This window comes from Mycothermus thermophilus, assembly GCF_041956435.1.
Source record: "Mycothermus thermophilus strain CBS 625.91 unplaced genomic scaffold VTJ04scaffold_4, whole genome shotgun sequence".
In the NCBI taxonomy this organism is placed as follows: Eukaryota; Fungi; Ascomycota; class Sordariomycetes; order Sordariales; family Chaetomiaceae; genus Mycothermus; species Mycothermus thermophilus.
In genome coordinates, this window is record NW_027191430.1 from 2,072,336 (window position 1) to 2,098,863 (window position 26,528).

Sequence of the window (26,528 nt, forward strand, 5' to 3'; positions counted from 1 at the left end):
GTGTGTGTGTTGGGGTGGGGGGGGTCATTTCTTTGTTCCGGTCCATCCTCCACGGCTTCGACTTCCAGTCTGTCCAACTCATCCAATCTCCAATCCTCCCCACCACGTTGCCCATCGGCGCGTGTGAAGCGACCTCGTCTTGTGGTCGCTCACGCATTCTTTCCACTCAACGACAGCACACAGCCTCTTTCTCTTAATCCGTCTTCCAGTGCCCACCCCCGCCTTCATTCCCTCCAAGGTACAACTCCACCGCGTACAACCCAGCTGTCGCCACCAAGTTGACCCACCGCCAGGTACTCCCACCTGCGTCGCCAGCTCTCAACGTCCAGCCGCCATCTTCCCCACTTGACACGCTAAAGTGCTGTAACAACAAGCTCGTGTAGACAGCAATCAGCATGGAGGGCGAGAACCAGCTGAGGAAGCCAATGAGGCGGTTCGCGCCATCCCCAGTGTCCTCGAGCGTTGGGTCATCCATGATAGCCGTTGCTCCAAGCTCCTTCACAGCAGGGATGATGCGCGTGGCGCAGTAGAAGACAATGATTCGATAGGTCAAGGAGATGATGACGCTGGGCGTGATGGTCTGGAAGGCGGCATAGAGGAATTGGAAGGACGTGCTGAAAGCGCTTGGGAGGCTGCTGAGCATGTGCATCAGGGTGGAGAAGGAGGCCATGATGATGGGCGGTAGAGGGGGGAATTCGGGCTGCGCAGCGGCTTGTTCGGCAGCAGCGGCGGCGGCGGCAGGGGAAGGCTGGTAATCCGTGAAAATTTGGTAGACGCAGAGGACGGCGTAGGCCAGCAGCAGTGATGACTCAATCGGGTTGCCGCGCCCACTAGAGATGCCGAAGGCACCGAGGAATGCCACCGATGTCATGGCAACCCCAATCATGGTAGCATCCGTGTTGCTGATCTGAGGGAAGCGGATGACGCGCCACAGGAAATAGACGGCACCCGAGATGATAGAGCTGGCGAGCACAAGGAATACGATCTATGAGCTGCGTCAGCAAACAACTTCAATGCCATGGTGAGCTCAGGGGCTCGCCGAATCACTTACCACCCAGGTGTCACTCCTCCCGCGGTTGACAAGCCACCGAGTGATCTGGCCAGCGGCCTGGATAACAAGCAAGGTGCAGAAGCCCTCGAGGAGTTGGAAGATCGGGCTCGAGTAGATCAAGGTATTATCCCAGGCGCCGAGGGCGACGGTCTCAATGATGCCATCATGGCCAAAGAACCAGTCCCTCCAAGTCTTGTGGTGGGTGGAAGTAAAGTGCGAGAAGGTCCGTGAAACCCAGCCAGCATTCTCAGCGTCGACGGAGAAGCGGTTCAACGACCAAATGAGCAGGGTGGGGATGACGATCCCCTGAGACAGGCCGATCAAGCTCTTGATAAACCAGCGCACGCGTGAGCGCTCAGGAGTGATGAGGCGGGCGATGCTGTAGACAAAGTAGAAGAGGAAGAGCGACAGCGAGTAGGCAAGGCCGGTGTCACGCCCCCCAACATCAAAGGCGATAGGTATAGAGAGAACGATGGAGAACAGGACGGCGGCGCTCGTACAAGCGCTGATGAACCACCACATTGTTGCGGCAGAGGCTGCGTCGGCGGCGGCGTCGGCGGCGGGGGTGTTGGCGTTGACGTTGGCGTCGGCAGCTTCTCGGGTGTTGGCGGCCCTGCGGCCGGGCGCAGCAAGGAGATTCGCACTAGTAGTCCCGTATGCTCTCGTCTGGCCTTGTGCCCCGGGTTGAGATCAAGATCCCACGCGTTTAATTCAGCAGTTGCGTCACGTTGAGCGCCGTACTCCTGCGGGAGATGGTGGGGTCAATTCTTGGAGGGGCGGCCCAATCCGGCGACTGGCGCGTTCTGACAGACGAATGCAAGAGCCGAGCTCTTGAAAAACCAAATCGGACGGGATTTCGAAGATTTCCGAGCCGGTTAGATCGACGTCGAAGGCGGTGAATAGGGTATGGCGATTGGGATTGTCCCAAAATTGGTGGTCTGGCAGTTGGCAGGCGAGATTCGATTTGTGGCTTCAGAGATCACTTGGCCTCGGCCTTGGGTTGACGTGCTGCATCCAGCGATGCCGCGGCGATGCGTTGTCAGGGGGGAGCGTCGCTGACGTTGGGAGAGGGCCCCGACGTTGCTCGTTCATCAGCGACGCGGCCTGGCCCCTCTTTGGCGGGTTTGTTTGGCGGTTGATGAAGTGGTGATGAGGTTGGCGGGTTGGTGGAGGCAGGTTTCCCTTGTCTGCGGGCGTGTCCACCGTGGCCGAAAGAAGCGAAGAAGGCTGAAAATGGAGAGCCCACTGTTATCTTCACGTGTCGCTGCTGCCAGATCCGCACCTCAGAGCTGCCGAGGGTGCGCAACGCCAAAAAAACACATCATCTGCGACGCATTTGGGATTCCAGGGTTGATTTGGGTCGTGATCATGGCCAGCAGGCGCAATTAGTTTTTGCTGGCTTGGGATCGTCCAACAGGCCACCAAACCCTCCAATGCATCTACACCCCTGCACAAAAGCTTGATTGCCAGGCAGGCAGCTTCGATTGCTGCATCCGTGGCGTCACTTCCTGGCATGTGACGAAACAGATGATTCCGATGGCGAACACCCCACCCACCAAGGGTTTGTCTTCAGCCCTGGTCCAACCCTGGTCCAACCCTGGTTCTGAGTCTCACCTTGATGGATCCGCTTCCGCCCCCACTTCCGCAACCGTCAGATCGGATCCCCACCTGGCCGGCCCGAGCTCCGGAGCATGGAAAGGCCCACCTCTGGCGGGGTGAAGACCGACAGACCGGGACCGGGACCGATCGAGGACCCGCATCCGCCAGCGACCTGTCCGATGCCTGAGACAGGATCTCCAACGAGTCGGCGGTGGGCTGGAAGATGAAGACTTACTTACCATAAGGGATGCTTCCAAAGCTGGGCTGACTGTGTTCTGTTTACTTCAAGGTGTCGCTTGACAACAGGTCTGGCTTCACAACACAGACCAACTTGATGAGCCTTGGATGACTCAAGGGAGGACATTCCGAATAGAAATCATGTGTGATGCTGTCCATCACTGTTCATAGCACTGGAGGAAGAAGTGTCAATTACACCGCACCCTGATGTTTGAAAAGGAGTTGACAGAATTACTCCGTACAAGGCCAACCCAATCTCGACCATGTTGTTAGTGACATTGCAGCTTTATGAGTTGTTGACTTTTGTGCCCGAGAAAGCGAGAAGGCAACAGGCTCGTGATCGAAATTGAGACGAGTAGGTATAGGGCTGAGCAAAATATATGATACCAATATTTAAATGTTTCCATCAATTCCCCGTGTCAAAGCAGGACCACTCACTGTGGCTCCTCTCCTGTGCTCACAACCTTCAATACCAAAACGGATACAATGTATGGTGGCCAACAACGATTCACTGCCATGGCCCGAAATAGATATGGTCTATATATGGGAGTTCGACTGGAACGGCTGCTGGTGACTACCTTACTTGGAGTGGGACTGCAACATATCTATAATGTCCGTCTGCTGGGTGGTCCGGGTCAAACGGACAGAGTGATGCTTTTATCATATTCCACAGAAAGTGTTCCTGGAAAATGTGACGTTGCTTACTTGATGCATTGTTTCTTTGACCAGAAAATATACCAACAGGACAACCTTCACATACATATCCCTCACGACAAGAAAAGGAGAGCAATGCGGAAGCATTCAGACTCAACAAGAACAAAAATGAACCCAATTAGTTCTCATATAGCTCTACGGCTCACGCAATGGAAGTGATTAGCTGTCATGGATAATTTGACTGGCGAATGGACAGCAACCATCATTCGGCAACCCATCGATTCTCAACACCAGCTAACCATCGTCATTACACTCGAACAACAAACATACTGGATATCATTGCGAGAAGAGAAACGGTACCTACGCAACAATGTGATTCCAAATCTGGCATGCGGCGACTCAAGCATTCTTGTTCGTCGCTGTGACCGAGACGCCCAACGCCAGGCTCAACCCAACCTCTTGACCACGAACTACGAGATTGCCAGTCTAGGCTCAGGATATGAACTCGCCGGGCATGAGGTTGACAAATAGGGGCAGTTTGCAACATGTCTGAAAAATTTTCATGTCACCAGGATCTGCAGCAAGGCGGCGGAGGTTGGGGAGAATACCATGAGAGGATGCGCCTCAGCTTTTTGAGGAAGAGGGACTAAGAGGAAAGCTCAAAAGGACTCAACTTGAAATTACTGGGGCGTTCTGAGCGACTTATATTCCACTCGTGTTGATCAACGCGAGATCGGGGTGTGCTGGTGCCCAGGGGGGTCGCACACACGCCGGGCAAAAGTGAGGCGAACAAGCCGCAGGCTGACCAACCACTCAGGACAAGGCGACAGCGTCTCACCAGGACAAGGACGTGCACCACTACGAGGGGCTGTCGGAAGACTCTCGGAAAGTTTATTCTCTTGGGGAATGTAACTTAGGCTCAATGGAAGGGAAGAGTTTGATGGTGGCTTACGCGCGTGCGAGGTCCTCAGCAGAGCGGTGCGTAGCCTTGTCCTCACCGATCCAGCATTTAACACACCGTCACTTTCAAGGAGGGGAACGTATAAGAGCCCCTACCCTGTGATACAAGTCACGCAGAGATGGACCGACCTCCTGTTTCTTCTCGTCTTCCTCTGGCCTGCCCCATGCGTTCCCCCCAAGCTGCCTTTCCGTTGATGTGAGATATGGCCTCCGCTGGCTCTTCCACGACCTCGACAATGAACAAGTACTGGATCCCTCATCTTGATATCCACAAGAAGGTCATCACCAGGGAGCTCCAGTACTACCTCGGACCAGAGGCTACCGTGCGGTCTTTCACCCGCGATGTAATGTTCTCTTCCACCCAGACTCAGCTCTCTCCAGACATTAACCGCCCACATACAGGGTGAGGATGGTTTTCTCATCACCACTCCCGGCCCGTGCCTCACAGATGTGAGCTCCCGAGTGTTCATCAACACCGCAACCTTTGAATAACCGCGATTAACAACCCCACCAGGAGCAAATTGATGACATATGCAACAAATCCCGGGAAATGTGGGAGAAACAAGCCGCCGCAAGGGCGTCCAAGGCCGCCACGGCGGGAAAGGTTCTCAAGCGGCCCCTCCACCAGCCGGTGGTGATGTCCGACTTCACAAAGCGGAGACGGCACAACTGCAGCCGGAACAACAACCACAACAATAATGGTCACAATACCAATAGCAGCCGACGTGAAGAGGGAGCGCGGGAGTAGTTCCATGCTGGAAATCCCATTCATGAATGGATGAATGGTAACTTGGGACAGACTGATACCAGAAAAGGCTGGTCCGTAGGGAGTGAGCCTGGTAGTAGTTGAGTTAGAGTACGTTTAGACAAAATCACAAAAATGGACTCCCCCATCCTGATGGTTGACTTCCGGGATCGAATAATGTTGTGCTCCAGGGGCCTGCAAACGTGCATCCTATCCAGCAACACCTTGCAACCGAGCAAGGCCCAACTCCAGCGAAGGCCAGTTATTCCTGCCCCAAGCCTCTTCGTAGAGAAATGCACGTCTATGTCAGACCCCGCATCCGAGGTTAGAGCGAGGCCGGGTCCTTGGAGCTTTGTTGTGGGTGTTGGACCAGCAAATCAAGTCTGCCGACCCAAGATCTCGGATCCGCCGATGAACATGAGAATGTGTTCTGCTGGGATCAAACCCTATGGCTCTCTCTGGCCTAAAAGACGCCACAGAATGGGTGATGGGGTAGGCAAATTCTCGGGATACCCCTCAGGCCCAAGTAAGTCCTTCGGGGCGACGCAAGCCACTTGAACCTGTCCAGACATTCCCATCCCACAGAATCCAGCTAAGATTGCATCAGCCGCCGGAGTGACTGACTTGATCGGTCTCGGCCAGTGCCTTGACAGATTCTTCGTACTGCTGTGGGTTGACAGGCCCGGCCGACCAGAGGAGTATCGCTTGGACACAAGCAGTCGTCAGGTCTGTACCGGGTGGACTATCTGCGCTGGGTTGGCCAGGATTCTCGGTAACATAGCCGATGACATTCACCCACTCCCCAGGACGGGTCTGTTCCCAACTGAGGGTTTCCAAAACAAGGTTCACATCCACCAGGGCCCGAAACCGCTGATTTTGGCCAGGAGATTGATGTTCAAGAGTCAGAACACCTGATGCTGCCGTATACGATGCAACACTGAAAACGACAGGTCAGTTAAGAGGACAGATGTTTAGCTTTGACCAACATCCACACTCTGTTTGTCCCAAGGACTCGCCCTTTCAGAAACATTCTCTTCGATCTCATAAAAAAGCGCTAGCATCTAAAAAAGACTAACATACCATCCCAGGAATCGAACCTTGTCTCCCACTTCCTTCGCGGGCAAGTCAGAGAGGAGGCAGAGCTCTGAAGGCCGTGGCCCGTTGGACATTTTGCTGTATATAGGATAACAGATGGTGTATGAGACCTCTGATGAGCAGAATGTTTGATGAAGCAACTTGTAAATCCAGAATATCAACGCAGGAGAATTTTCAATAGTTCGTGGTGAAAGTGATTGCGAGGTTGAGGTCTGGTGTGTTAGTCCCCCTTCCAGACGCATCCCATGTATTTGCTTAGTCATCCACTAAGATCACATGACTCGGCAAGATACGGTGGTGGGGTCGAGGGGTGAGCGCGTGCCACAATCGCCATCCGCCCAAGCCCCCGATCTTCCCGTTAAGACCAACATCTTTGCATCATCCACCGACAGCAACCTTGCTCCATAAACACCTCGATAACCGCCAGCGACCTCGCCATCAACCGATTTCTGAAAACGCTTTCACCATCGCATTCTGTCGACAACGTGCCGATCCGCTCGACCCCCTGCCCCCAGCTGACGACGCCCGAACAAACAGCCGCCAGCGCTGCCTCAGCCAGGCTACAAACCCCGCCAACGTCGGAGGAGGCGTCATCGGCCCAGCTGATCAGCTGCCCTTTCGCGCCATCGTAACAACCGGCTTCTACGACTGACTTCGACACATCGAGACCTCGACAAACCGCGATACACACTTTCTACCACCGTAAATATCGTCACGCAGCCAAGTCTCTTTTCCTCACCCTCAACCGCCATGTCAGGAATCTGGGGCTGGTTTGGCGGTGGCGCCTCGAAGCGGAAAGACTCACCCAAGAATGTCATCCTCACCTTGCGGACGCAGCTGGAGATGCTGCAGAAGCGCGAGGCGCATCTTCACCGCCAGATAGAACAACAAGAAGAGATTGCCAGGAAGAACGTCACCAGCAACAAAACCGGTAGGCTCCCCGCTTCCGGGCTTCACCCGCAGCCTTGTTGCGATATGGACATGGACGCTGACAGGCCCGCGATTCCACAGCTGCGAAGGCGGCTCTACGACGCAAGAAACTCCATGAACACGACCTGGAGCAGACCCTCAACCACATCATGACTCTCGAAACACAGATCCACGCCATAGAGACGGCCAACATTAACCAGGAGACATTCCAAGCCATGAAGCGGGCCGGCGCGGCGATGAAAGAAATCCACGGCAAACTCACTCCTGAGAAGGTGGACGAGGAGATGTATGTGGTTTGCCTCTTTTTGATACAATGCTCTCAGGCCGACATGCTGACACATTTACGCAGGTCCAAACTCCAAGAGTTCAACCAGCTCAACGAGGAGATCTCGGAGGCAATGAGCAGCGTGACCGTCGGCCCTCAGCTGGACGACATGGAACTAGAGGCGGAGCTGGAGGAGCTGCAGCAGAAGGAACTCGAGGACAAGATGCTCGAGACGGGTGCGGTGCCCGTCCAGAAACTGCCCACGGTCGCGAACGGGGAAAGTGAGTCTCCTTTTATGTTACATGTCGCCACCGCTTAATCCGCTTGCCTGTTCTAGATGAGAATGCTGACCCTTCTCCCTCTCGATTTAGTCAAAGGCAAAGCGCCGGCTGTCCAGGAGGACGACGAAGAGGCGGAGCTCAGGAGGTTGCAGGCCGAGATGGCTATGTAAGCCGCAGACTCTCGGAACGAACAGCCTGGGCTATGCCGATCCGCGTGATCCCATCGAAGTTCTCTCGAGCTTGGACTCGCGTGTCTTGGTCGTTGGCGTTATTATGGGCGGTTTCAGGCACGGTGATCAAAGGGCTGGCGGTTGTGGGTGTGGTGGTGTTGGGAAGACCGCTTCTGCGCATGGATATCATCGCTGCGAAGGTTGGGCCTCTTTTTCTCTGTCTCTTCTTCTTCGCTCCTAGCGAAGGTGTGTCGGCGTTGGGGGGTTTGGTAGGTATCTTGTCATGTAGTCACGGATGGACGGGAGGTTCTCATTCAGTTTCTATTATTGGCCTTGACGCGCGTAGTATGTGTTTCGGTGCATCTTCTTGGGTACGCAGGGCAGTAATTGATGCAAGCATACATGAACGACGGACGGAGCTAGTCCTTGCTGCCAGGTCGCCTCGGGCGTCATTGGGATTGGGAAGGTGCTTCTGTTGATGATGATTGCGTCATTCCTTGCTTGCGTATTATCCTGCTCTCAATGGCTACCACTATACAGCAGTAGCCCGGAATATTTGCTACTACACCTTCGGACGTTGGGCGATACGGAATCCCGGAAAAGCCCCGCCGGTGATGACCGTCCAGTGCTTGTCGCCGGCCCCGACCCCGCGGCAGCCTCGTCGGCGATATGGCACACCGCCTTTTGCTCATTGGATGATTCCACCCTGGCACGCACGGCCACTTTGGCGTCGCCTGGAGCAAGATCTCGAGATCAACAGATCACCCTGGGCTCCAGTTAGTTGGAGGGGTTGGAGGGGTTGCTGGGGTGTCTTGGACTCGAGCCGCGATGTGATGCTTGACTTGCTGTGTTGATACGCATGGTGTTGGGACTGTTATCTACGGATTTTGCGAGGTTGAGAATCCATTCATAGAGTCCGGCCCATGCGTGTGTATCACGAGCTCCTATCTGGTTGGTCGACTGTGGGAAAGATTGTGTCATGATGGGGTGTTTATGGGGACGACGACGAGTCTGTGGTGCAGAAAGTGCGTTCGTTGCGCTTGGTGCTGCGGGCAGCGTTTGCACGTGTGGATGGAGTCTCGGCAGGCCATGCCGACTGGACCTTGATGCCCACATCTACGGCGGGGCCGGAGTCCGTCCGGACCACTCCGTCCTCCGTCCTCCGCATACTCGGCGTCCTTGGGCTTGGCCCTCCATCATTTCCTCGAGAGCCCAGGGTCTACCTGCCGGCAAACTTTTCACATTGTCGAGATAAACAAATCCCTCATGGTTGTTCATGCTTTCCAGCTGGAGACGAGCTCACCTCGGGTTTCCCAATCAATGGACCTGTACGTCTTCGCTTGCCGGACGAACCAACAGGCTCGCCGTCGGCTTCATGCTCAACCTCACCATCTTTGTTGACGAGGAGGCAAAGATTTTGCCGTTGCATTCTCCCACGGCCCCCGTCTGGGCTTCAACATAACATCCCCACATCCAGCTGTTAGCGGGGAACCTTGGAAAGGCAAACCTTGGTAGCGTTGGAGGGGCAGCTCGGGCGGTGAGAGGTGGCGCAGAGCATGTCACGCCCTTAACATCTGCCTGAGGATGACTACCTATTACACAGTACTCCGTATGGTGTACGAGTATTTCTCGCTGGCTGCCAGACAATGCTGACCACGAGCTGTCGTCACACACATCCGTCTCTTTCAGACCGGCCAGAAAGCACTTTGGAATCCTGCGCCCTCGGACACCATCTGACCTTGCACAACTGCCCGCATCTGCATGCGCATCGCAGAAAATGGACGGCTGGTTGTTTGTGGTCGCCGGTCGATGAGGCGCACCCCCCGGTCGACTCTTCCCCACGTTCCGTCCCGAAATCGCTAGGGAGACCCGGGGGATCCACCCGACCTAAGGGTACCATTCGCGGCTAGGCCGGCCGCGTACAGGGGGACCCGGCAAGCGACAAGCCAGCAGACAACCACGTAGCACGCCGGCGGGCGTGCGCAACACCACATACGGCAGGCCTCGCGCCACCACCACCACCATGCTCTTGTTTGTCGTCCATCGTTCGTCGTACAAATGCGTTTCCTTCACAGGATACGATGGCTTCATGTTGATAGAGGGGTCGGACCAACGGGCTGGGTGGGAGGAAGTGATATATCCGGCATATATCACCACCCGGGCCACCGCGGGTGACCACACCATCTTTCCCGTCTCTCATCATAAAAAATCTCTGGTGTCCTGCAATGCCACCGGCGCATTGGGCTGGTAGTTTTTTTCGGGGCCACGGCATCAGCGGCGCGCTTCGTCACCTCGGCCGAGCATGAATTGAGAATGGTGCGCCCTGTGACGGCCGCAATGGCGCTTCTTTGGCTTGCCATTTCTCCATGAGACGAGACTCAGATCTTGATGGTCTCGAGAAGCTGGAAAAGAGGTCCAAGTGCTCTTGAAAGGCTGGCTGGCAGAAAGTTGAGCGATTGCCCGTCTTCCTTCGGCTTTGCACGGATGAGGACCTCAACGGCACCCCAGCTGGAAGACGATGACAAGCCAATGCGGTTGGTGGGAGGCTTCAAGGTCGTTTGCTGCCGTTGTTTCGATTGGGCAACAGCCTTGCATGCCTAGGTTGTGATGCCATCCGGATGATCAACTGGATCATGGATCCATTGAAAAGAAATCCAATCGTTATCGCGTTGCGACGTGGCGTTACTGCAACCGTGTGGGCCGATGCCACTGGCCTTGACCACCCGGAGCTTTCAAGAGGTCAATTGATGAAGTTTTGAGGTCTCACGAGCCCGCAACCCCGCGCATATCGGGACAGAAGAGGACGAACGGGCATTCGTCTTGCGTGGGGTAATGTGAAGGATGGACGCCGAAGTGCAGTTTGAGATGGTGAGGTTTCACTGCCGCGAGTGGGAGAACGGAGGTCGTCCAGTGCCAAGAATCACCGGCCTTCGGCCTTGCATCGTTCTTGCCTTTCTCACCTGTCCTCGGTTTGCTATTCCGGGGATGGGAAGGAGAGAAGAAATCAGTGAACTCCTCATCATGCGCCTTCCCCAACCATCGACCCTCATCCTCTCCCAATCTAGAAAGATCCTCCAGACAGGAAGTGCAGAAATGTTTCCCTGTTGTTGATCTTTTTCCTGAGAACATTATCACGAGAACTCTCAGCTTGACAGCCACCAGACGCCATCCCCCTGTGAGAGAGCGGCGTTCCCCTGCCCCAAAAACACCCCAGCTCCCAGCCTTCCTCTCCCCCACCTTTCCCCAAGTTTTATTTACTTTTTGACTGTCCATCAAACGTCCACACAACGCCGAACCGGATCGTCACGGCCATTCGCGAATCGTGACGCTCCAAGGACAGTTTCCTGACCGCGCACGGCAGCTGTACAGCTGTGCGTCCATTAATATTCCCATATTTTCTCTCTGATTTGCATCCATCCCAACCACTTGGAGCGCGTCGCTCAACGAGACGCCCCACTGAGATACGTTGCTTTCCGGGAGGCCCATCTGCTGCATCCCGAGCACGCTGCCCACCACTCGCCTGTCTCGCCTGCTCTCTCACCGAGCGCCCGCCTCTCTCGAGAACCCCACCTTCTCCTCCCCTCTGCAGTAGCATCTCAATTCTTTCACAGCTCTCGCGCGCTGTGGCCTGCTCTGCATGGAGGACAATAAGAACGCCCCTCAGGTCCTTACAGTCGAGCTCCCCTCCGACGGCAAGGCAGAGGCCGGCGCCACACAAGTATGAGCATCCCAGGAGAGAATGTCGAGTTCTGTCCCACCAGGGCGAACCTGCATTGGTCCCAGACTTCGCTAGAAAACGTCGCGTTCGCCGATTTTAATAATGTTCAGGTCGCCCAGTATGGGGAGGTCAAGTACTTCCAGCCCTCTGACACAGAGGACGAGAATGCGCCAGTAACTGGCCAAAGTGAGTGTGGTTTCGTGTCAATGTGCGTTACTCCCCATGTGGCTAACACAATCCCAGATGGGGTTGAGAATGGCGCCGTCCCGCCGAACGGCGACGTCCCCCCGAATGGCGAGGCCGAGGCCGAGGCCGAGGCCGTGTATGTAGAGGAGGAGACCGCAGCTGCGGTAGCCAGCTCGGACAAGAAGAAGAAAAAGAAGAAGAAGAAGAGCAAGTCCTCCGATAAGGAGAAGTCGGCCGAGCCTGCGACTCCGCCTCCTCCAGAACCCGCAGCTGAACCCGCTCCTGAACCTGCCCCTGAACCCGCCCCTTCACCGGAGCCCAAAGAAGAGGCCGAAGAGGCTGCGCCGTCCAGCAGCAAGAGCAAGAAGAAGAATAAGAAGAAGAAAGACAAGGAGAAGAAGGAGAAGGCCGCCGCCGCCGCCGCCGCTGCTGCTGCTGCTGCCGCCCCGCCGCCAGAAGAAACCCCTGCTCCTGCTGAGGAGAAGCCTGCTCCTCCCGAGCCGGCAGCCGAGAAGGTTGAGGAGGAGCCGAAGAAGGAAGAGGCTCCCGAACCGGCTGCTGAGCCGACCCCCGAGCCCGCTCCATCCGAAGACACAACCAGTGCCGAGACCAAGGCTGCTGAGGCCGCTGAACCTACACCTGTCGCTGCCGAGCCTGCTCCGGCTGAGCCCGAAGCAAAGGTGGAGGAAGCGGCGGAAGCCAAGACCGAAGAGACCCCCGCTCCGGAGGCGGCTGGCACGGAGGCTCCCACAGAAACGACCCCGGCACCCGCTGACACCCCTGCTGAGCAACCAACTGCTCAGGAACCAGACGCCAAGGCGTCCGAGGACGCTCCTCCGGCCCCTGCCGAAGAGCCGGTGCCGACGGAAAAGCAGGAGGAACCCACTCCTGCCGAAACCGAATCAACACCGGCCGCAGCCCCACCTCCCGCGGAGGAGAAGCAGGAAGAACCAACGCCTGCTGAACCCGAGGCAGCGCCCGCTGAGGCGCCGGTAGCAGAATCAAAACCGGAGCCAACCACTGAGCCGGAGACTGCCGCCCCCGCCGAAGAACCCGCACCAGTAGAGAAGCAAGAGCAGCCAACACCAGCTGAACCAGAGGTGCCGGCAGCTGAATCTGCAGCGGCCGAAACGAAGGAGGAACCGGCTGCTCCGGCCGAGACCCCCGCGTCCGCCGAGCCCGAGAAGCCATCCGAGGGCGCTGCTCCAGAGGCTGAGACAGTTCCTGCCGAGCCTCCTGCTGAGCCCGAGAAGCCGTCCGAGGAGGTTGTCCCCGCTCCTGTCGAAGAGGCCAAGGCGGCTGAACCCGCCGCCGAGCCCGAGAAGGCTGAGGATGCTCCAACAGCCCCCGCTCCTGAGCCTGAAGCCGTCAAGACGGAACCGGTCACAGAGAAGGAGGAGCCTGCTCCCCCTGCTACCGAGGCAGCAGCTGAAGAGCAACCGCCTGTTGCTGAGACTGCTCCTGCCGAGACCGCTCCCGCAGAGACTATCGCTGTTGAGAAGGCCGAAGAGCCGGAGAAGGATGCCGAGCCCACGCCAGAGCTTGCTGTTGAGACAAAGGAAGAGCCCGCTGCCCCTGCCGTTGACCCTGCACCCGAACCACAGGCTTCATCAGCTGAGGCTCCAGCTGCCGAGAAGTCCGAAGAACCCGAAACAGCCCCAGAGGCTTCCTCAGAGCCTGTCGTCGAGACGAAGGAGGAGCCAGCTGCCGAGGCCAAAGAGGAGCCTGCTCCTGAGCCGACCGGCGAGGCAAAGGAGGAACCTTCCGTGGCCGAAGCGAAGGAGGAGCCTGTTCCTGAGCCCGTCAGCGAGACCAAGGATGAGCCTGCTGCCGAAGCAAAGGACGAGCTACCTGCGGCCGAGGCGAAGGAGAAGGCTACCACCGAAGCCAAGGAAGAACCTTCTCCTGAGCCAGTGACCGAGACCAAGGACGAGCCTGCCCCTTCCCCGGCCGAGGCTGCTGCTGAAGTCAAGAACGAAGCGGTCGCCGAGACCAAGGAGGAGCAGCCAGCTCCTGAGCCGACAGCTGAGGCAAAGGATGAGACTGCTCCAGCCCCTGCGGAACCCGCTGCTGAGGTGAAGGATGAACCAACCACTGAAGCCAAGGACGAGCCTGCTCCCGAGCCTGCTCCAGAGTCCGCTGCAAAGATAAAGGAACCTGAGGCTAAGGAGGAGGTTTCTGCTGCCGAAGTCAAAGAAGAGGTTTCTCCTGCTGAGCCAGCTGCTGAGCCGAAGGAAGAGCCTGCTGCCGCGCCTGCTCCCGAGGAGTCCGCCGTCGAGGCAAAGGAGGAGACTGTTCCTGAGTCTGCGGCAGATGTAGTTGTGGAGACCAAGGACGAGCCGGCTTCCGAAATCAAGGAAGAGTCCTCTGCTACCGAGACCAAGGAAGACACTGTCCCGGAGACAAAAGACGAGGCCGCCACTGAGCCTTCCAACGAGGCCAAGGATGAACCGGTGGTTGATGCGAAGGAGGAGCCTGCTCCTACCACTGCGGCCGAGCCCACGGCAGAAGCCAAGGACGAGGCAGCTGCGGAGGCCGAGGAGGAACCTGCTGCCGAGGTCAAGGAAGAAGCTCCCGCTGAGCCCACCCACGATCCTGCTGTCGAGCCGACACCTGAGCCAGCAGTTGAGCCTCAGGAGAAGCCTGCCACCGAATCTACTCCCGAACCCGCCACCGCTGCTGCTGAGGCCAAAGAAGAGGCTACTGCCGAGACCACACCGGAGCCGGCGGCTGAGGCTCAGGAGAAATCCGTCACTGAGTCTGCTCCAGAGCCCGCCGACCCCGCCGAGGTCAAGGAAGAGCCCGCTGCGGAGACCACACCCGAACCCGCCGCAGAGACCAAGGAAGAGCCAGCTGCTGAGGCCAAGCAGGAGCCTGCTGCCGAGCCTTCGCCGGAGGCCCCTGCAGAGACCAAGGAAGAACCTGTCTCTGAGACTAAGGAAGAAGTGTCGGCGGAGTCCGCGCCAGAACCTGCCGCCGAGGCCACAAGAGAGGTCCCCACTGAGACCGAAGAGGAGCCGGCCAAGGAGGAAGCCAAGGCTGAACCTGTTGAGCCCGCTGCTGAGGCAAAGGAGGAGCCGGCTGCAGAGCCCGCACCTGAGCCTGTTGCGGAGATCAAGGATGAAGCTGCAATCGAGGCCAAGGAAGAGACTCCCGTTGAGACAAAAGAGGAGTCCCCTGCTGCGCATGCCCCTGAGGCCGTCGCCGAGGCAAAGGATGAGCCAGCTGCTGAGACTGCTCCTGAGCCGGCAGCCGAACCTACTCCTGAACCAGCTGCTAAGGCCGCCCCCGAGCCAACCACTGAGACCAAGGACGAACCCGTTGAGGTCAAGGAGGAGGCGGCAGTTGAGGCCAAGGATGAGCCTGTCGCCGAAGCGCAGGATGCTACTCCCGTTGATGCCAAGGAAGCGGCTGCCCCTGAGCCGACGGCTGAAGCTTCGGCTGAAGTCTCGACTGAGGCCCCGGCTGAGGCCAAGACTGAGGCAGCTCCTGAAGTCAAGGAAGAGCCTGCTGTTGAGGCCAAGGAGGAATCTGCTCCAGAGCCAGCGGAAGTTGCGATTGAGGCCCCGGCTGAGGCCAAGGAAGAACCCGCTGCTGAAGCCAGGGAGGAGCCCGCTCCTGAGTCGAAGGATGAGCCAGTTGTCGAGAATAAAGAGGAAGCTGCTTCGGAGCCCACACTCGAGTCTGCCGCTGAGGTGAAAGAGCCGGTCGTTGAGACGACGGAGGAGGCTGCTGTCCAGGCCAAGGCGGAGCCTTCAACAGAGTCGGCGATTGAGCCTGCGACCGAGGCGAAGGATGAACCAGCTGCCGAAGTGAAGACTGAGCCTTCCGTTGAGTCTGAGACTTCGGCTCCAGAGCCGGCTGCCGAGACCACCACTGAACCGGCCGAGGAGGTTAAGGAACTCGCCCTTGAGGTTGTCGAGTCGCCTGCCCAGGAGCCCGAAGCCAAGCCGACGGAGGAGACGGCTCTTGAAGCTGAGCCAGTCACGGCAGCTCAAGAGGAGACCCCAGTCACTACTACCACCGCGACCGAGTCTCAGTAAGTTAACCTTTCCTCTGTTTATTCACAACATAGTTCTGACAATCCTTTAGGGAACCAAAGGAGGATGCCTCTGCTGAGGCCGTGGCTGCATCCGAGGAGCCTCCCAAGGAGGATGCACCGACTGTCGAGGAGTCCATTCCTGCTCCCGCGGAGCAGCCTGCTGAGCCCAAGCCTGAAGAGAAGGCCGAGGCCGCTCCTGAACCCGCTGACGAAGCCAAGGACGCCCCGGTCGAGAAGCCGGAAGAGCCAAAGGAGATTCCTGAGCCTGCAGTTGCCCAGACCGACGCAGGGGCTGACTCTGCTCCGGCTGATGAGACCAAGGACGAACCCGCAGCTCCTGCACCTGCGGAGCCTGAGCCTGCTGCGGAGACTCCTGCCCCGGCCGAGCCTGAGGCAAAGGAGGAGTCTGCGGAGAGGTCTGGCGAGGAGCCGAAGACCGAGACTGTCGAAGAAGTCAAGGTCGAACCTCCGGCCGAGGAGGTCAAATCCGAGCCGGTCGCTGAGGTCAAGGCTGAACTTCCCGTCGAAGAAGCCAAGACTGACGCGGCAGAGGAGGCAAAGGCTGAACCTGCTGCTGAGGAAGTCAAGGCTGAACCGGTTGAAGAAGCCAAGGCTGAAGAGGCCCCCGCTAAGTCGACGAAAGAAGCGAAGGCTGAGCCTCCTGTAGAGGAAGTGAAGCCTGAGGAAGCTCCAGCTGCGGAGGAGGCCAAGGCCGACGCAGTCGAAGAATTCAAGGTCGAAGAGGTTCCGGCTGAACCTGCTCAAGAGGCCGAAGCCGAACCGGTCGAGCCGGTCCAGGTTGAGGCGGCCAAGACCGAGTCAGTGGAGGAGGCCAAGGTCGAGCCTTCTGAGGAGGCAAAGGCTGAGGAGACTCCTGTTGAGTCAGCACTGGAGGCCAAGGCTGAGCCCGTCGAAGAAGCAAAGACCGGGCCAGCAGAGGAGGTCAAGGTTGAAGCTGCCGAAGAAGCTAAGGCCGAGGAAGTCAAGGCTGAGGCTTCTAAGGAGGTCAAGACCGAGCCTGCTGAGGAGGCGAAAGTCGAACTTGCCGAGGAGACCAACGCTGAGCCTGTTGGGGCCAAGGCTGAACCGACAGAGCAACCTCAAGCTGAACAGGTCAAGGCTGTATCAGCGGACGAGACCAAGACTGAACCTGCTCAGGCGGCCGAGGTCAAGACTGAATCAGTCGAGGAAGCCGCAAAGGTTGAGCCAGCAGAGGCGGCTAAAGCTGAGCCTGCTGAAGAGGTGAAGGCCGAAGGAGTCAAGACACCTGTTGAAGAGCTCCAGGTCAAGGTTGGGGTTGTCGCGGAAATCGAACCCCAGCCTGCGGAGAGCAGCGACGAGAACAAGGACAAAGTTGGGCCGATCCCCAGCGACAAGATTGAAAAGAAGGCGAGAGGTGAGGAAGACCCAGTATTGCTTGATACCCCCAATGGCAGTGGCGTGGCAGGGCAGGAGGCTTCAGAATGCATTTCGCACCCAACGGACGCGGACTTGGACTCGCGACTTCCGGATACCCATGATACCCAGGACAACAGTTTGCTTGTTTCGCGCGATGATACCCTTGATACCCCCGAACAACTTAATACCGGTAATGAGGCTGGAGATAATGAGATTGGCATCACCACCATCACGAAGGAGGTCACTTCCGAGGCTGGCGCGGAACAGGCCAAGGATGGCCAGGATGCGAAGGATACTGTGGGCACCGAGCAGGATGTAAGTGTGCACGAGACAACGGTTGTGTGACTTTGTGTTACTAACGTTAGACAGACTTCCGTGGAACTCCCTGTTGAACGCAGCGTTCAGCCAGAGGACGCTGCTGCCGACGTGGCGACGACCACCGAGCAACCTGAGCCTGCTGTCCTTGAGAGGACCACGGTCAAGGATGAACCTGCCCCAGTTTCCACGGACGAGGTTCCTCTTCCAGCGATCGATTCTACTGTTACCGAGACGGCTGAATCCGACCAACTGGCCACGGAGCAACCTGCTTCCCAAGAACCGCCTTCGGAGGAGCCTTCAGTTAAAGAAACCGCGGTCGAGCAGCTCACGCATGAGGAACCTGCCGTATCCAAAGAAGCACCTGCTCTTGACGATAGCCTTGTCGCGGCGGAGGCGGCTGCCGTCGAGAAGGTCACCGTCGGCGGAGAGTCATTGGCCGCCGAGCCTGGGGTTGAGGTTCACATCTCTGATCAACCCGAGTCTGCCTCAGCTCCCGAGGCTGCGGAAGTCGAGACCACAATTGAGCCCGCCGAGGATATCGACAAGGTGACCTCTCGCGCTGTCGAGGAGCCTGTTCCAGAGGCCCATGATGAAGACGTCTCTCACAAGGAAGCCAAGGCGTCTGTGGAAGTCACGCCAACCCACGACGCAGAGACCATCGCCAAGTCCAGTGACCAGCTCGAGGAGTCTTCGCCCGCCGAAGTCCAAGCCGTTGCCCAGCTTTCTCCTCCTGAGGAAAGCCAAACTCCTGAGCCTCCTGTTCCTGAGACTGCCCCCATTGTGGAGATCAAGCCTGAATCTGAGGTGCACCTTGCTACTGCTGATCCAGAGACCTCTGGCGAGCCTGCCGGGGCTGCAGTCCCCGAGACCGACAAGTCTGTCCAGGTCGACGAAACTCCCGCTGTTGACGCCGCTGCCGCGACCCCAGTCCCCGTTGGCGGCGACCAACCTGCCGCTGCTGATGTTTCGACAAGCGCCGAGTCCGTCGTTCCTGAACACTTGGCCCAGTCTGTGGTCTCAGAGACTCCGGAAACGACCGAAATCGCGCCGGCGACCGAACCTGCGGAACCGGTTACGACGACCGAGGCGCTGCCCAAGCCTGAGACCGAAGAGCAAACAGCACCGGGCGAAACCATCGCGACGGAGGATCAACCTGCCCACGAGTCGACTGATGATGATTATGTCTTGGTCGATGCTGCGTCTGTTCCCAGGGAAACCCCACAGCCAACGGAACGCAGCCTCGGCGAAGAAGCTGTCGTCCTCGACCAGTCGTCGGCTTCGGAGCAGGCTCCTAAGGAGGAGGCTGCTGCTGCTGGCACATCCTTGGATGAGTCGGTGGTCGTCTTGAGCAGGGAAACCACCAAGCTGGCTGAAGAGCCGGTTGTCGTTGAAGGTTCCTCTCTGGAGGAATCTGAAGTGGTCCAACCGCCCAGCGAACAACCGTCCAAGATGCAAGAAGTGGCTGTTCCTGTCGCCCCAACAATTGACCGTTCTGTGCCCGAACCTGCTGCGGTCCTGGCTTCGACTTCGGAGAGCCCTGTACCTGTCTCGACAAGCCCCGTCTCCGAGCCAGCTTCCGAGCCTCTCGTGCTGAGCCGGCAGCTCTCCGATGCCGAAGAGTCAGGAGTCTTGGTCAACGTGGAGGATGCCGAGGCCAAGTTGACGGCACGCGCTGTTCAAGACACTCCGGCTGCTCCCAGCGTCGCAGAAGCCGATTCAGCTGTTGGGCTTGTCCAGAAGATTACTGAACCCGTCGAAGAACCTGTGTCAAAGGAGGCCCCGGAAATCCTCTCCAAGGAAATTCTGGCTGAACCCAGTGCGCCTGCTGCGACGGTACCTGAACTTGAGGCCAAGGCTTCTGCTCCCGCTGAAATTGCTGTTGCTGATTACGCCGTCTCAACCGAGAACCGGTCGCTTGATTTCGTCTCCGCCAGCAAGGGTTCCGAGAGTCCAACTCAGTACCCGACAGTGCAACACGCAGCCTCTGATTACGATCCCCGCGCGACGAGCTTCACAATTCAGACGGTGCAGACTGAGTCCACGTACCCATTGCCGAGGGACACGAATCTGACGCTGCCCACCGATACCTCGCTCTCATTGGGCTATGGCACAAAAGAGGTTGCTTCCGCCACTGAGGAAGCTGAGACGAGCAGCGGCCTAGATCTCAAGAAGATCGGCATCGGCGCGGCTGTTGCTGGGGCTGTTGGTGTTGCTGCTGGTGTTGTTGCTCACAGTGTGTCGAAGGAGGACGATCGGCCTCGTTCGATTGCGCGTTTGGAGGAGGAAGCTGCCAAACTGGATAACTCTAGGTCTCTGGGTGCGACGACTGAGACGCGGGCTCTGGATACTTCTCAAGTTGTCGTGGACAAGACAGTTCCACTCTCCGAGTCCTTCCACGTCGTCGAGACGACTACACCGGCCAATGAAGCCGCCAAGGCTGTCGAGACTAAGACCTCAGATGGCGGTGCGGATATCACAGCTCGCGGTATCCCATCAGGCGAGGAAGCGAAGGGCGTCGACCAGCCGGTGTCTTCGGAAAGGTCAACGAACGGGTTGACGGTTCCTGGCCAGGAAGATACCATTGTTGACTTCCGCGTGCCCACGCCTGCCGTTGTACTACCTGATCTCGATGATCCTGTGGCTAGGGAGCTCAGCAGGATCCGGAGCCTTCGCCGCCGGCGCAAGAACACAATTAAGCAAGCCGAGGAGATGGTGGCCGCCGCGGTCGTTCTCTACGCCACCGCCGAGGCCCTCAGTCCGCCGTCAAGTCCGAGAGTCACCAGTCCAGGAGCCGCAGTCCTTGGTTCGCCCGAAATGCATCTTGACCTGAAGGGGAAGGGGAAGGAGGTTGAGGTGCCCGCCATGTCACTGCTGGATTCGGCGGAGCCGGTGGAGGATCGGGGCAGAACCAGGTCGAGAGATCTTCCTGAAGCTGTTGCTGACCTCTCAATAGACGACAAGGGCAGGCCGAGAGAGCCGCTCACGGGTGATGATGCTAGATTGGCGCACAGTTCGCGGCGCCACAGCCATCACTCGTCGCGGCACCGATCCTACCACGACAGCCGCGAGCGAAGCAAGGACGGTTCTCGCCGGTCGTACCGCTCGCGGTCGGATAGCCACGCGTCGCGTGGCGATGACGAACCGCCTCGCACCCCTACGCGCGAGGACAGCGGCTACTCGGAGCACCGGAGCAGCCCGCATTCGCGGAGGTATCGCACACCGGAGGAACAAGCTGCTCACGAGAGGCGCAGGGAGGAGCGGCGGCGCCAGCGAGAGCTCGAGAGAGCCAGAGAAGCCGGCTATGCACCCGACTCTCCCGTCAGGTCCGACAGAGACCGGGAGAGGGATAGGGACAGGGACAGGGAACGTGATCGGTCCGAGAGGTCGGAGCACCGGCACTCACACCATCATCACAGCTCACGCCGGCACAGCCACAGCCGTCACAGCGTCGACAGATCAGATCCGGCTGTCAGCAAGAAGTTCTCCGACACGCGCAGCTCGGGTTTCGTTGAGCCCAACCTCGCACGCGAGTCCTCGAGCACAACTGCCCGGCCGACTTCGTCTCACTCCAGGTCGGCAGTGTTCGCCCCTGATGTTGACGTGAAGCGCAGCATCCCTACACGTAGCAGCAGCAAGGTGCACCGGTCGGAGGAGCGCAGCAGCTCCGCGCGCAAGAGTTATCGCGACGATGACGATGAGCGGCCCAGGTCGAGCCACAAGGACTACTACCGCGACCGGGATCGTGAGCGGGATCGCGAGAGGAGCCGTCATCACAGCCGCGACCGCGAGCGTGAGCGCGACCGCGAGAGGGAGCGCGAGCGGGATAAGGATCGGGTCGAGGGCCCGGAGGTCAAGACGTCGGTCACGTCTGTGGAAGTGCCTGCGCCGGCCGGGTCGGCATCGTCGGCTAGCGGAGACGCTGAGAGTCAGTCTCATCGGGCCAAGAGGCAGGAGAAGCGGGAGCGGGCTAAGGAGAAGGAGAATAAGGGCGGCGGCCTGAGGGCTGCCATCAAGCGGCTCTTCAGCAGTGGTGACAAGTCGTGATGGGGTTGTTTTGGATTGATGAAACGTTGGCGACGATTGGGATTTCATGTTTTCTTATTTTGTTTCTTTCCTTTCCTGTTGGTTTTGTTCTCCACTCTTCTTGATTCACGCTTGGTGATGAGCACGAGATGAGATGACGACGGCGATGATGATGATGACTTGGGGAGGCAGTCTGTTTTCTTGGACAGGACTTGGTTGGGCAACTGACAAGTTTTGTACTGGATGATGACATGAGACATGATGAAATTGTATCTTGACAATGTACGGAGTATGGTTATGGTCAGTGAACAAGTATGGCTCTTCTTGACTGAAATGAGTTCCCGGTGGCAAGGTCAGTATGAATCTTTATCTATTCCGCATACTACTAATAAGACATTGGCTTATACCGGCTCCTGGTCTCTATGAGATTTTGACCTCATCATCTCTAGTAAACAGCATTCTCAATACCTGCACAGCGACTTCACCGGGTTGAATCCCCAGGACCCCATCCCGATGTTCGGACTCCACGCCGGCAAGACCCGCTGGCCGTTCGGTTCCCGGGCAGCTGGGATATTTTACGACAGAACTCTGTGAAGTTAACTAGCAGCAAGGTGTCAACGTCTTCTTTCTATCTTCATTTATTTATACTTTTGACAGCAGGCCTGCGATGGGCTCTTTCAGGCCAGAGTGGCTCAGCGTCTCGACAAATGCCTTGGTGCTTCAGCGATGTGGCGTCTCTCCTGATGCTGACCAACAAGGCCTGGCTCTTGAGGGAGCCGAATACCACACCAAGAAGAGTGGCCTGACGATTGCAGGCACCCCAACACATTGAAGTATTTGAGCAGTTACATTGCTGACGTCTTTCGACCGACGTGCAAGGCAGATTATGAAACCAACAGGGCTTGGCGAAAAGGATGGATATGTCACCCCGCCCTCTTGACGCAGGCCTCTGAGGATGGAGATGATTGTTCGCACCGGTGCCCATGAGGCTTGCGATATAAGCCGAGTAGAGACCTTGATGGCTTGCTTACAGGGTTTTCTTTAGGAGTTTAACAAGAATTTCCGTCGGCGAGGCACAGACTTTGTCTACCCTCAACTCCAAGATGGAGCCACCACCAATACGACGACGATACCTCCTTGTTCTCGCCTGGACTTTGGCCTCAATTCGTGGAATAGGTGCTGCTAAGAATCCGATGACAAGGTTCCAGACGGCCTATTCTGTGCACCGAGAGTATGACAGGGAATGTCCTTACAACTACAAAGCCGACGAAAACTCAATTGCTTGCTGCTGGGCGTACTCTGCCACCCTTACCAGCGCTCTGGGCTCAGACGGCAAGCACTCACCAATCTGCTGCTGGAAGAGCATGACGTGCACCGAAGCCCTGCCAGTAATCGACTGGACGACGGACGACTACGGAGTTTACATATATTTTACTTCTGCCACAACAACAACAACAACAACAACTAAACCGACAAGTTCGTGCTCCTGAAACAAACAACGGCGTCTGTCCCACCATCAGTCGAAACTAACCTTTTCTTAGAGCCCGACACTACCCCAACACCAGGCTACGACGACGACAACTCCAACAGCCACGATACCATCATCCTTACCACCACCATCCCCGTCACACCAGGGCCATCCCCCAACCCCCCTGTCAATACCTCGCCCGCCGCCGCCGCCGACGACGATCCCTCCTCTTCTTCCAGCGGTGGCGGTGGTGGTGGTGATGGTGGTGGTGGCATAAGCGGGGGCGCCATCATCGGCATCGTCGTCAGCTGTGTCTGTTCCATCCTCGGTCTGCTCTTTGGCATCTGGTTCCGATTCTACAAGCTCCGGAGAAGGGAACGGAGGGAGGAGCTCGAAAAGGCCCAGCTGCGAGCCGAGCAGGCGGCGGCTGCAAATCTGGCGTGGAGACAGAGCGCTGGTTATCCGTCCTCCATGAATACGGTATCACCGCCTGTCCCTGTACCCGGATCTCACGTGCCCCCGTGGGAACAGCCGCTTCTGCCTCCTCCGAGGCCGCCTGCGTCGGGGCAGAGGCCTGGGTGGATGGGGTGATTGAGCGGGATGAAGGGTAGGGTGGTGAAAATGAGAACGGAATGCGACATTGGGTTCTAGTACAGGTCCGGAATGTTGAAATAAAATGGGACTGTACAAGGGTGGTCCGGAGTCTTGTCTTGTCGGCGGAAATTATGAAGATACCCGAGTTTCTAGCTTTTCTTACTCAAAATTGAAACTTGTTTAACTTCCAGGTCGTTAACCCTCGGCGGGAGACCCCCGGCTCCGGGAATATGATCTTGCCAAGCCCGGCCGTCTCGGCGTGCCGGCCCCGAAACTTCCAGCATCACCGCCGACCCGGCGATCCTCTCTTCACCAACGACGGTCATGAGCTTAAAAGGCCGTTTCGTCAAAAGCCCTACTCAGGAATTTTTGTTGTCAAACTCACGCCGGCCAAGAACCCCGAGGCTCGTGGGGTCTAAGCTTGTCTCCTTATGCTCCGAGTGGCTTTTCCAGATCAAGTCTGGTCTCTCGGGGCAGCTGAAGGGGAGTGGCCTGATGCTCGCTAACAACTTGCACTGCTGTCTCTCCAAGCTCTGCGCAACACACGATCCATTGTTAACTTTCCAGTGAATGTGGCACATGGGTTGATGCGTCATCCGACCGCCGATCTGGACGATGTGATGCGGCAGATTGAGGGCGCCTTGTGAGCCCAACCCGAAAAGGGGCTGGGGGTATAAGTCAAACGGAGGCTTCCACGCTGGCCGTCTGTGGATCTTCTTTGGGAGAAGCAATCTTGACTCTGTGAACCGGCATTTCCATTCCACCGTCAAATCCAAGATGAAGTCCAAACCAACACGTCGATTTCTCCTCGCCATCGCCTGGGGCCTGGCCGCGGTCCCGGCGATGGGCCAGGGACTCTACCGCTTTGATAGCATCTTCACCGTGCACACGGAACGAACACCATATTGCCCTCCAGACTACTACCCAGACGCCAAGTACAGGGCGTGCTGCTACGGCTCCCAAAAGCTCACCAGCGCCCCGGGCCCGGACAGCCAGCTCTCGTACGCGTGCTGCGCAACCTACTACCACACCTGCACCGGCCCGCCGCCCATCATGTACGACTGGACGACGGACGAAGATGGCAAATTGGTGGTCATCACTCCCACGGGGAATATCGGGACCGTCAGAGGTTTGTACAGCACTTAATCACAACAAAATCCCAACTTCTGACAATATCATGGAACTAACACGACCGTTCACCACCTCCTCCAGGCACCGACCCAACCCCCACACCTGACTCCAATAACAACGGCGCTGGTGTGGACAACACCACACCCCCCGCCACCACAGCAGCAGGGCCGGCTGGCAACTCTCCCGCCGAAACCGGCCAGTCATCGTCATCGTCCAATACGGAGGAAACCGCCCCGGCGGAGAGCGGCAGCGGCGGTGGTCTCAGCAACGGTGCGATCATCGGCATCGTGGTCAGCTGCGCCTGCTCGGTGCTCGGCCTGCTTTTTGGCATATGGTTCCGATTCTACAAGCTGCGGAGGAGAGAGCGGAGGGAGGAGATGAAGGAGGCGCAGAAAAAGGCAGAGGAGGCGGCGGCTATGGCATACAAGCAGGCGAGTTTTCCCGCTTCGCCGGTCACGCCGATGTCGCCTGTGTCGCCTGGTCCGGGACCGTGGCCGCAGCCTCAGACACAGACACAAACACAGACGACGGGTTGGTGGGGGCGGTGATGTTTATTAGTTGGTTGAGATAGGGTTGCTGGGCTGGCCTGAGTTGAGGCAAGAGAGGGGTGATAAAGATGGGGTGAAGAAGGAAGGGTTGGTTACTCAGAGACCTGGGACCGGGCTGGAGTGGGTTATTGCACAAGAGGAGATTCTTCAAGGGGTTTTAACGATGTGTATAGAAGTAGAAGAGGGAGCTGGCTCAGGCGTTGTGGAGGCTTGACTTTTTCATCTTGTTAGGGCCCGCCGCAGTCTATGTCTCAATGAAGGCTGTCAAAGCATGTTTATGTGGAAGGCCTTTCAAGGCTGTATGGGGGTTCGGGAGTCAGTCTTGGGTAAACATCACTCTTGTGCTGATGTATTTTCAGAATGACAGCCCAAGCCTTGAGGTTTGTTGCCCTGTTCCTCGGGGCTGGGTTCTCGAGCCGCCATGCTTTTGTTCTCCCTCCTCCGTTCTTACGTATTTTTTGCCACACCAGAAGACCTGGCAACATGATCTCCCATCTTTTGAGCCAAAGCTTTTCAGTGGATTGTGGACCATGGTGTTCAGCCTTGCCAATGTTCATCTCGGACGTCGGCTGATGATGCACGTGAGTTGAAGGAAGCCTTGTAGCAGGACGTGGTGCTACGGCTCACATATGGGTCGACAGGTCACCTTTCAAGTGATCTCCAGATGGACTTCAGTCTTTCAGAAATGATAGGTCACCCTTATAAAACAATGCACAACTCCAAGTTAGAGAGTCTGTTGGAACCCACGCACCTTCGCGTCCCTCAGTCTCTCAGAATATGTCAAGTACCTACTATACGACTCCATCACTGTCAGGACTGAGCCCTCTCAACCAAGAAAGATGCAACTCACACCAATCTACCTGTTACTCTTTATCCCCGACTGGGCCATTCTCGTGATGGCTGCAGGTCCCTGGGTAGAGTCCTTTGGTGATATCTACTCTGTACACACCGAGCGCACCCCGTATTGTCCACTAAGCTACACGCCTGATGCAAAGTACAGGGGCTGCTGCTCTTCATATGATACCGTTACCAGCGCGCCAGGTCCCGATGGGAGTATGTCTTATGCTTGCTGCTGGTCGATGGCATCCTGTACAGGGGCGCCCTCATCATGTACG

The 26,528-nt window shown here is 57.4% G+C and overlaps 10 protein-coding genes across 10 annotated transcripts; 7 read left to right on the forward strand and 3 right to left on the reverse strand.

Moving 5' to 3' along the window:
• Positions 1-193: 193 nt before the first annotated feature.
• Positions 194-1,573, reverse strand: VTJ04DRAFT_6501 (uncharacterized protein; the record flags this gene model as incomplete). The annotated part of the gene is made up of 2 exons (XM_069364728.1): positions 194-985; positions 1,052-1,573. The coding sequence occupies 2 exons, from the start codon at positions 1,571-1,573 to the stop codon at positions 194-196; spliced, it is 1,314 nt and encodes a 437-aa protein (XP_069218525.1).
• Positions 1,574-4,737: 3,164 nt separating this feature from the next.
• On the forward strand, positions 4,738-5,249 carry VTJ04DRAFT_6502 (uncharacterized protein; the record flags this gene model as incomplete). Its single annotated transcript, XM_069364729.1, has 3 exons — positions 4,738-4,845; positions 4,904-4,951; positions 5,016-5,249. The coding sequence occupies 3 exons, from the start codon at positions 4,738-4,740 to the stop codon at positions 5,247-5,249; spliced, it is 390 nt and encodes a 129-aa protein (XP_069218526.1).
• Positions 5,250-5,849: 600 nt separating this feature from the next.
• On the reverse strand, positions 5,850-6,415 carry VTJ04DRAFT_6503 (uncharacterized protein; the record flags this gene model as incomplete). Its single annotated transcript, XM_069364730.1, has 2 exons — positions 5,850-6,183; positions 6,327-6,415. The coding sequence occupies 2 exons, from the start codon at positions 6,413-6,415 to the stop codon at positions 5,850-5,852; spliced, it is 423 nt and encodes a 140-aa protein (XP_069218527.1).
• Positions 6,416-6,617: 202 nt separating this feature from the next.
• On the forward strand, positions 6,618-6,993 carry VTJ04DRAFT_6504 (uncharacterized protein; the record flags this gene model as incomplete). Its single annotated transcript, XM_069364731.1, has 2 exons — positions 6,618-6,698; positions 6,769-6,993. The coding sequence occupies 2 exons, from the start codon at positions 6,618-6,620 to the stop codon at positions 6,991-6,993; spliced, it is 306 nt and encodes a 101-aa protein (XP_069218528.1).
• A 98-nt stretch (positions 6,994-7,091) lies between these two features.
• On the forward strand, positions 7,092-7,987 carry VTJ04DRAFT_6505 (uncharacterized protein; the record flags this gene model as incomplete). The annotated part of the gene is made up of 4 exons (XM_069364732.1): positions 7,092-7,272; positions 7,353-7,557; positions 7,621-7,817; positions 7,908-7,987. The coding sequence occupies 4 exons, from the start codon at positions 7,092-7,094 to the stop codon at positions 7,985-7,987; spliced, it is 663 nt and encodes a 220-aa protein (XP_069218529.1).
• A 32-nt stretch (positions 7,988-8,019) lies between these two features.
• VTJ04DRAFT_6506 (uncharacterized protein) lies at positions 8,020-8,768 on the forward strand (the record flags this gene model as incomplete). Its single annotated transcript, XM_069364733.1, has 2 exons — positions 8,020-8,332; positions 8,614-8,768. 2 exons carry the CDS (start codon positions 8,020-8,022, stop codon positions 8,766-8,768), a joined length of 468 nt encoding a protein of 155 aa, XP_069218530.1.
• A 2,856-nt stretch (positions 8,769-11,624) lies between these two features.
• VTJ04DRAFT_6507 (uncharacterized protein) lies at positions 11,625-21,693 on the forward strand (the record flags this gene model as incomplete). Its single annotated transcript, XM_069364734.1, has 5 exons — positions 11,625-11,705; positions 11,816-11,891; positions 11,949-15,930; positions 15,984-17,646; positions 17,701-21,693. The coding sequence occupies 5 exons, from the start codon at positions 11,625-11,627 to the stop codon at positions 21,691-21,693; spliced, it is 9,795 nt and encodes a 3,264-aa protein (XP_069218531.1).
• Positions 21,694-21,737: 44 nt separating this feature from the next.
• VTJ04DRAFT_6508 (uncharacterized protein) lies at positions 21,738-22,181 on the reverse strand (the record flags this gene model as incomplete). The annotated part of the gene is made up of 2 exons (XM_069364735.1): positions 21,738-21,945; positions 22,141-22,181. The coding sequence occupies 2 exons, from the start codon at positions 22,179-22,181 to the stop codon at positions 21,738-21,740; spliced, it is 249 nt and encodes an 82-aa protein (XP_069218532.1).
• A 594-nt stretch (positions 22,182-22,775) lies between these two features.
• On the forward strand, positions 22,776-24,153 carry VTJ04DRAFT_6509 (uncharacterized protein; the record flags this gene model as incomplete). The annotated part of the gene is made up of 3 exons (XM_069364736.1): positions 22,776-23,148; positions 23,214-23,727; positions 23,979-24,153. The coding sequence occupies 3 exons, from the start codon at positions 22,776-22,778 to the stop codon at positions 24,151-24,153; spliced, it is 1,062 nt and encodes a 353-aa protein (XP_069218533.1).
• Positions 24,154-24,511: 358 nt separating this feature from the next.
• VTJ04DRAFT_6510 (uncharacterized protein) lies at positions 24,512-25,413 on the forward strand (the record flags this gene model as incomplete). Its single annotated transcript, XM_069364738.1, has 2 exons — positions 24,512-24,863; positions 24,947-25,413. The coding sequence occupies 2 exons, from the start codon at positions 24,512-24,514 to the stop codon at positions 25,411-25,413; spliced, it is 819 nt and encodes a 272-aa protein (XP_069218534.1).
• Between the last annotated feature and the right edge of the window lie 1,115 nt (positions 25,414-26,528).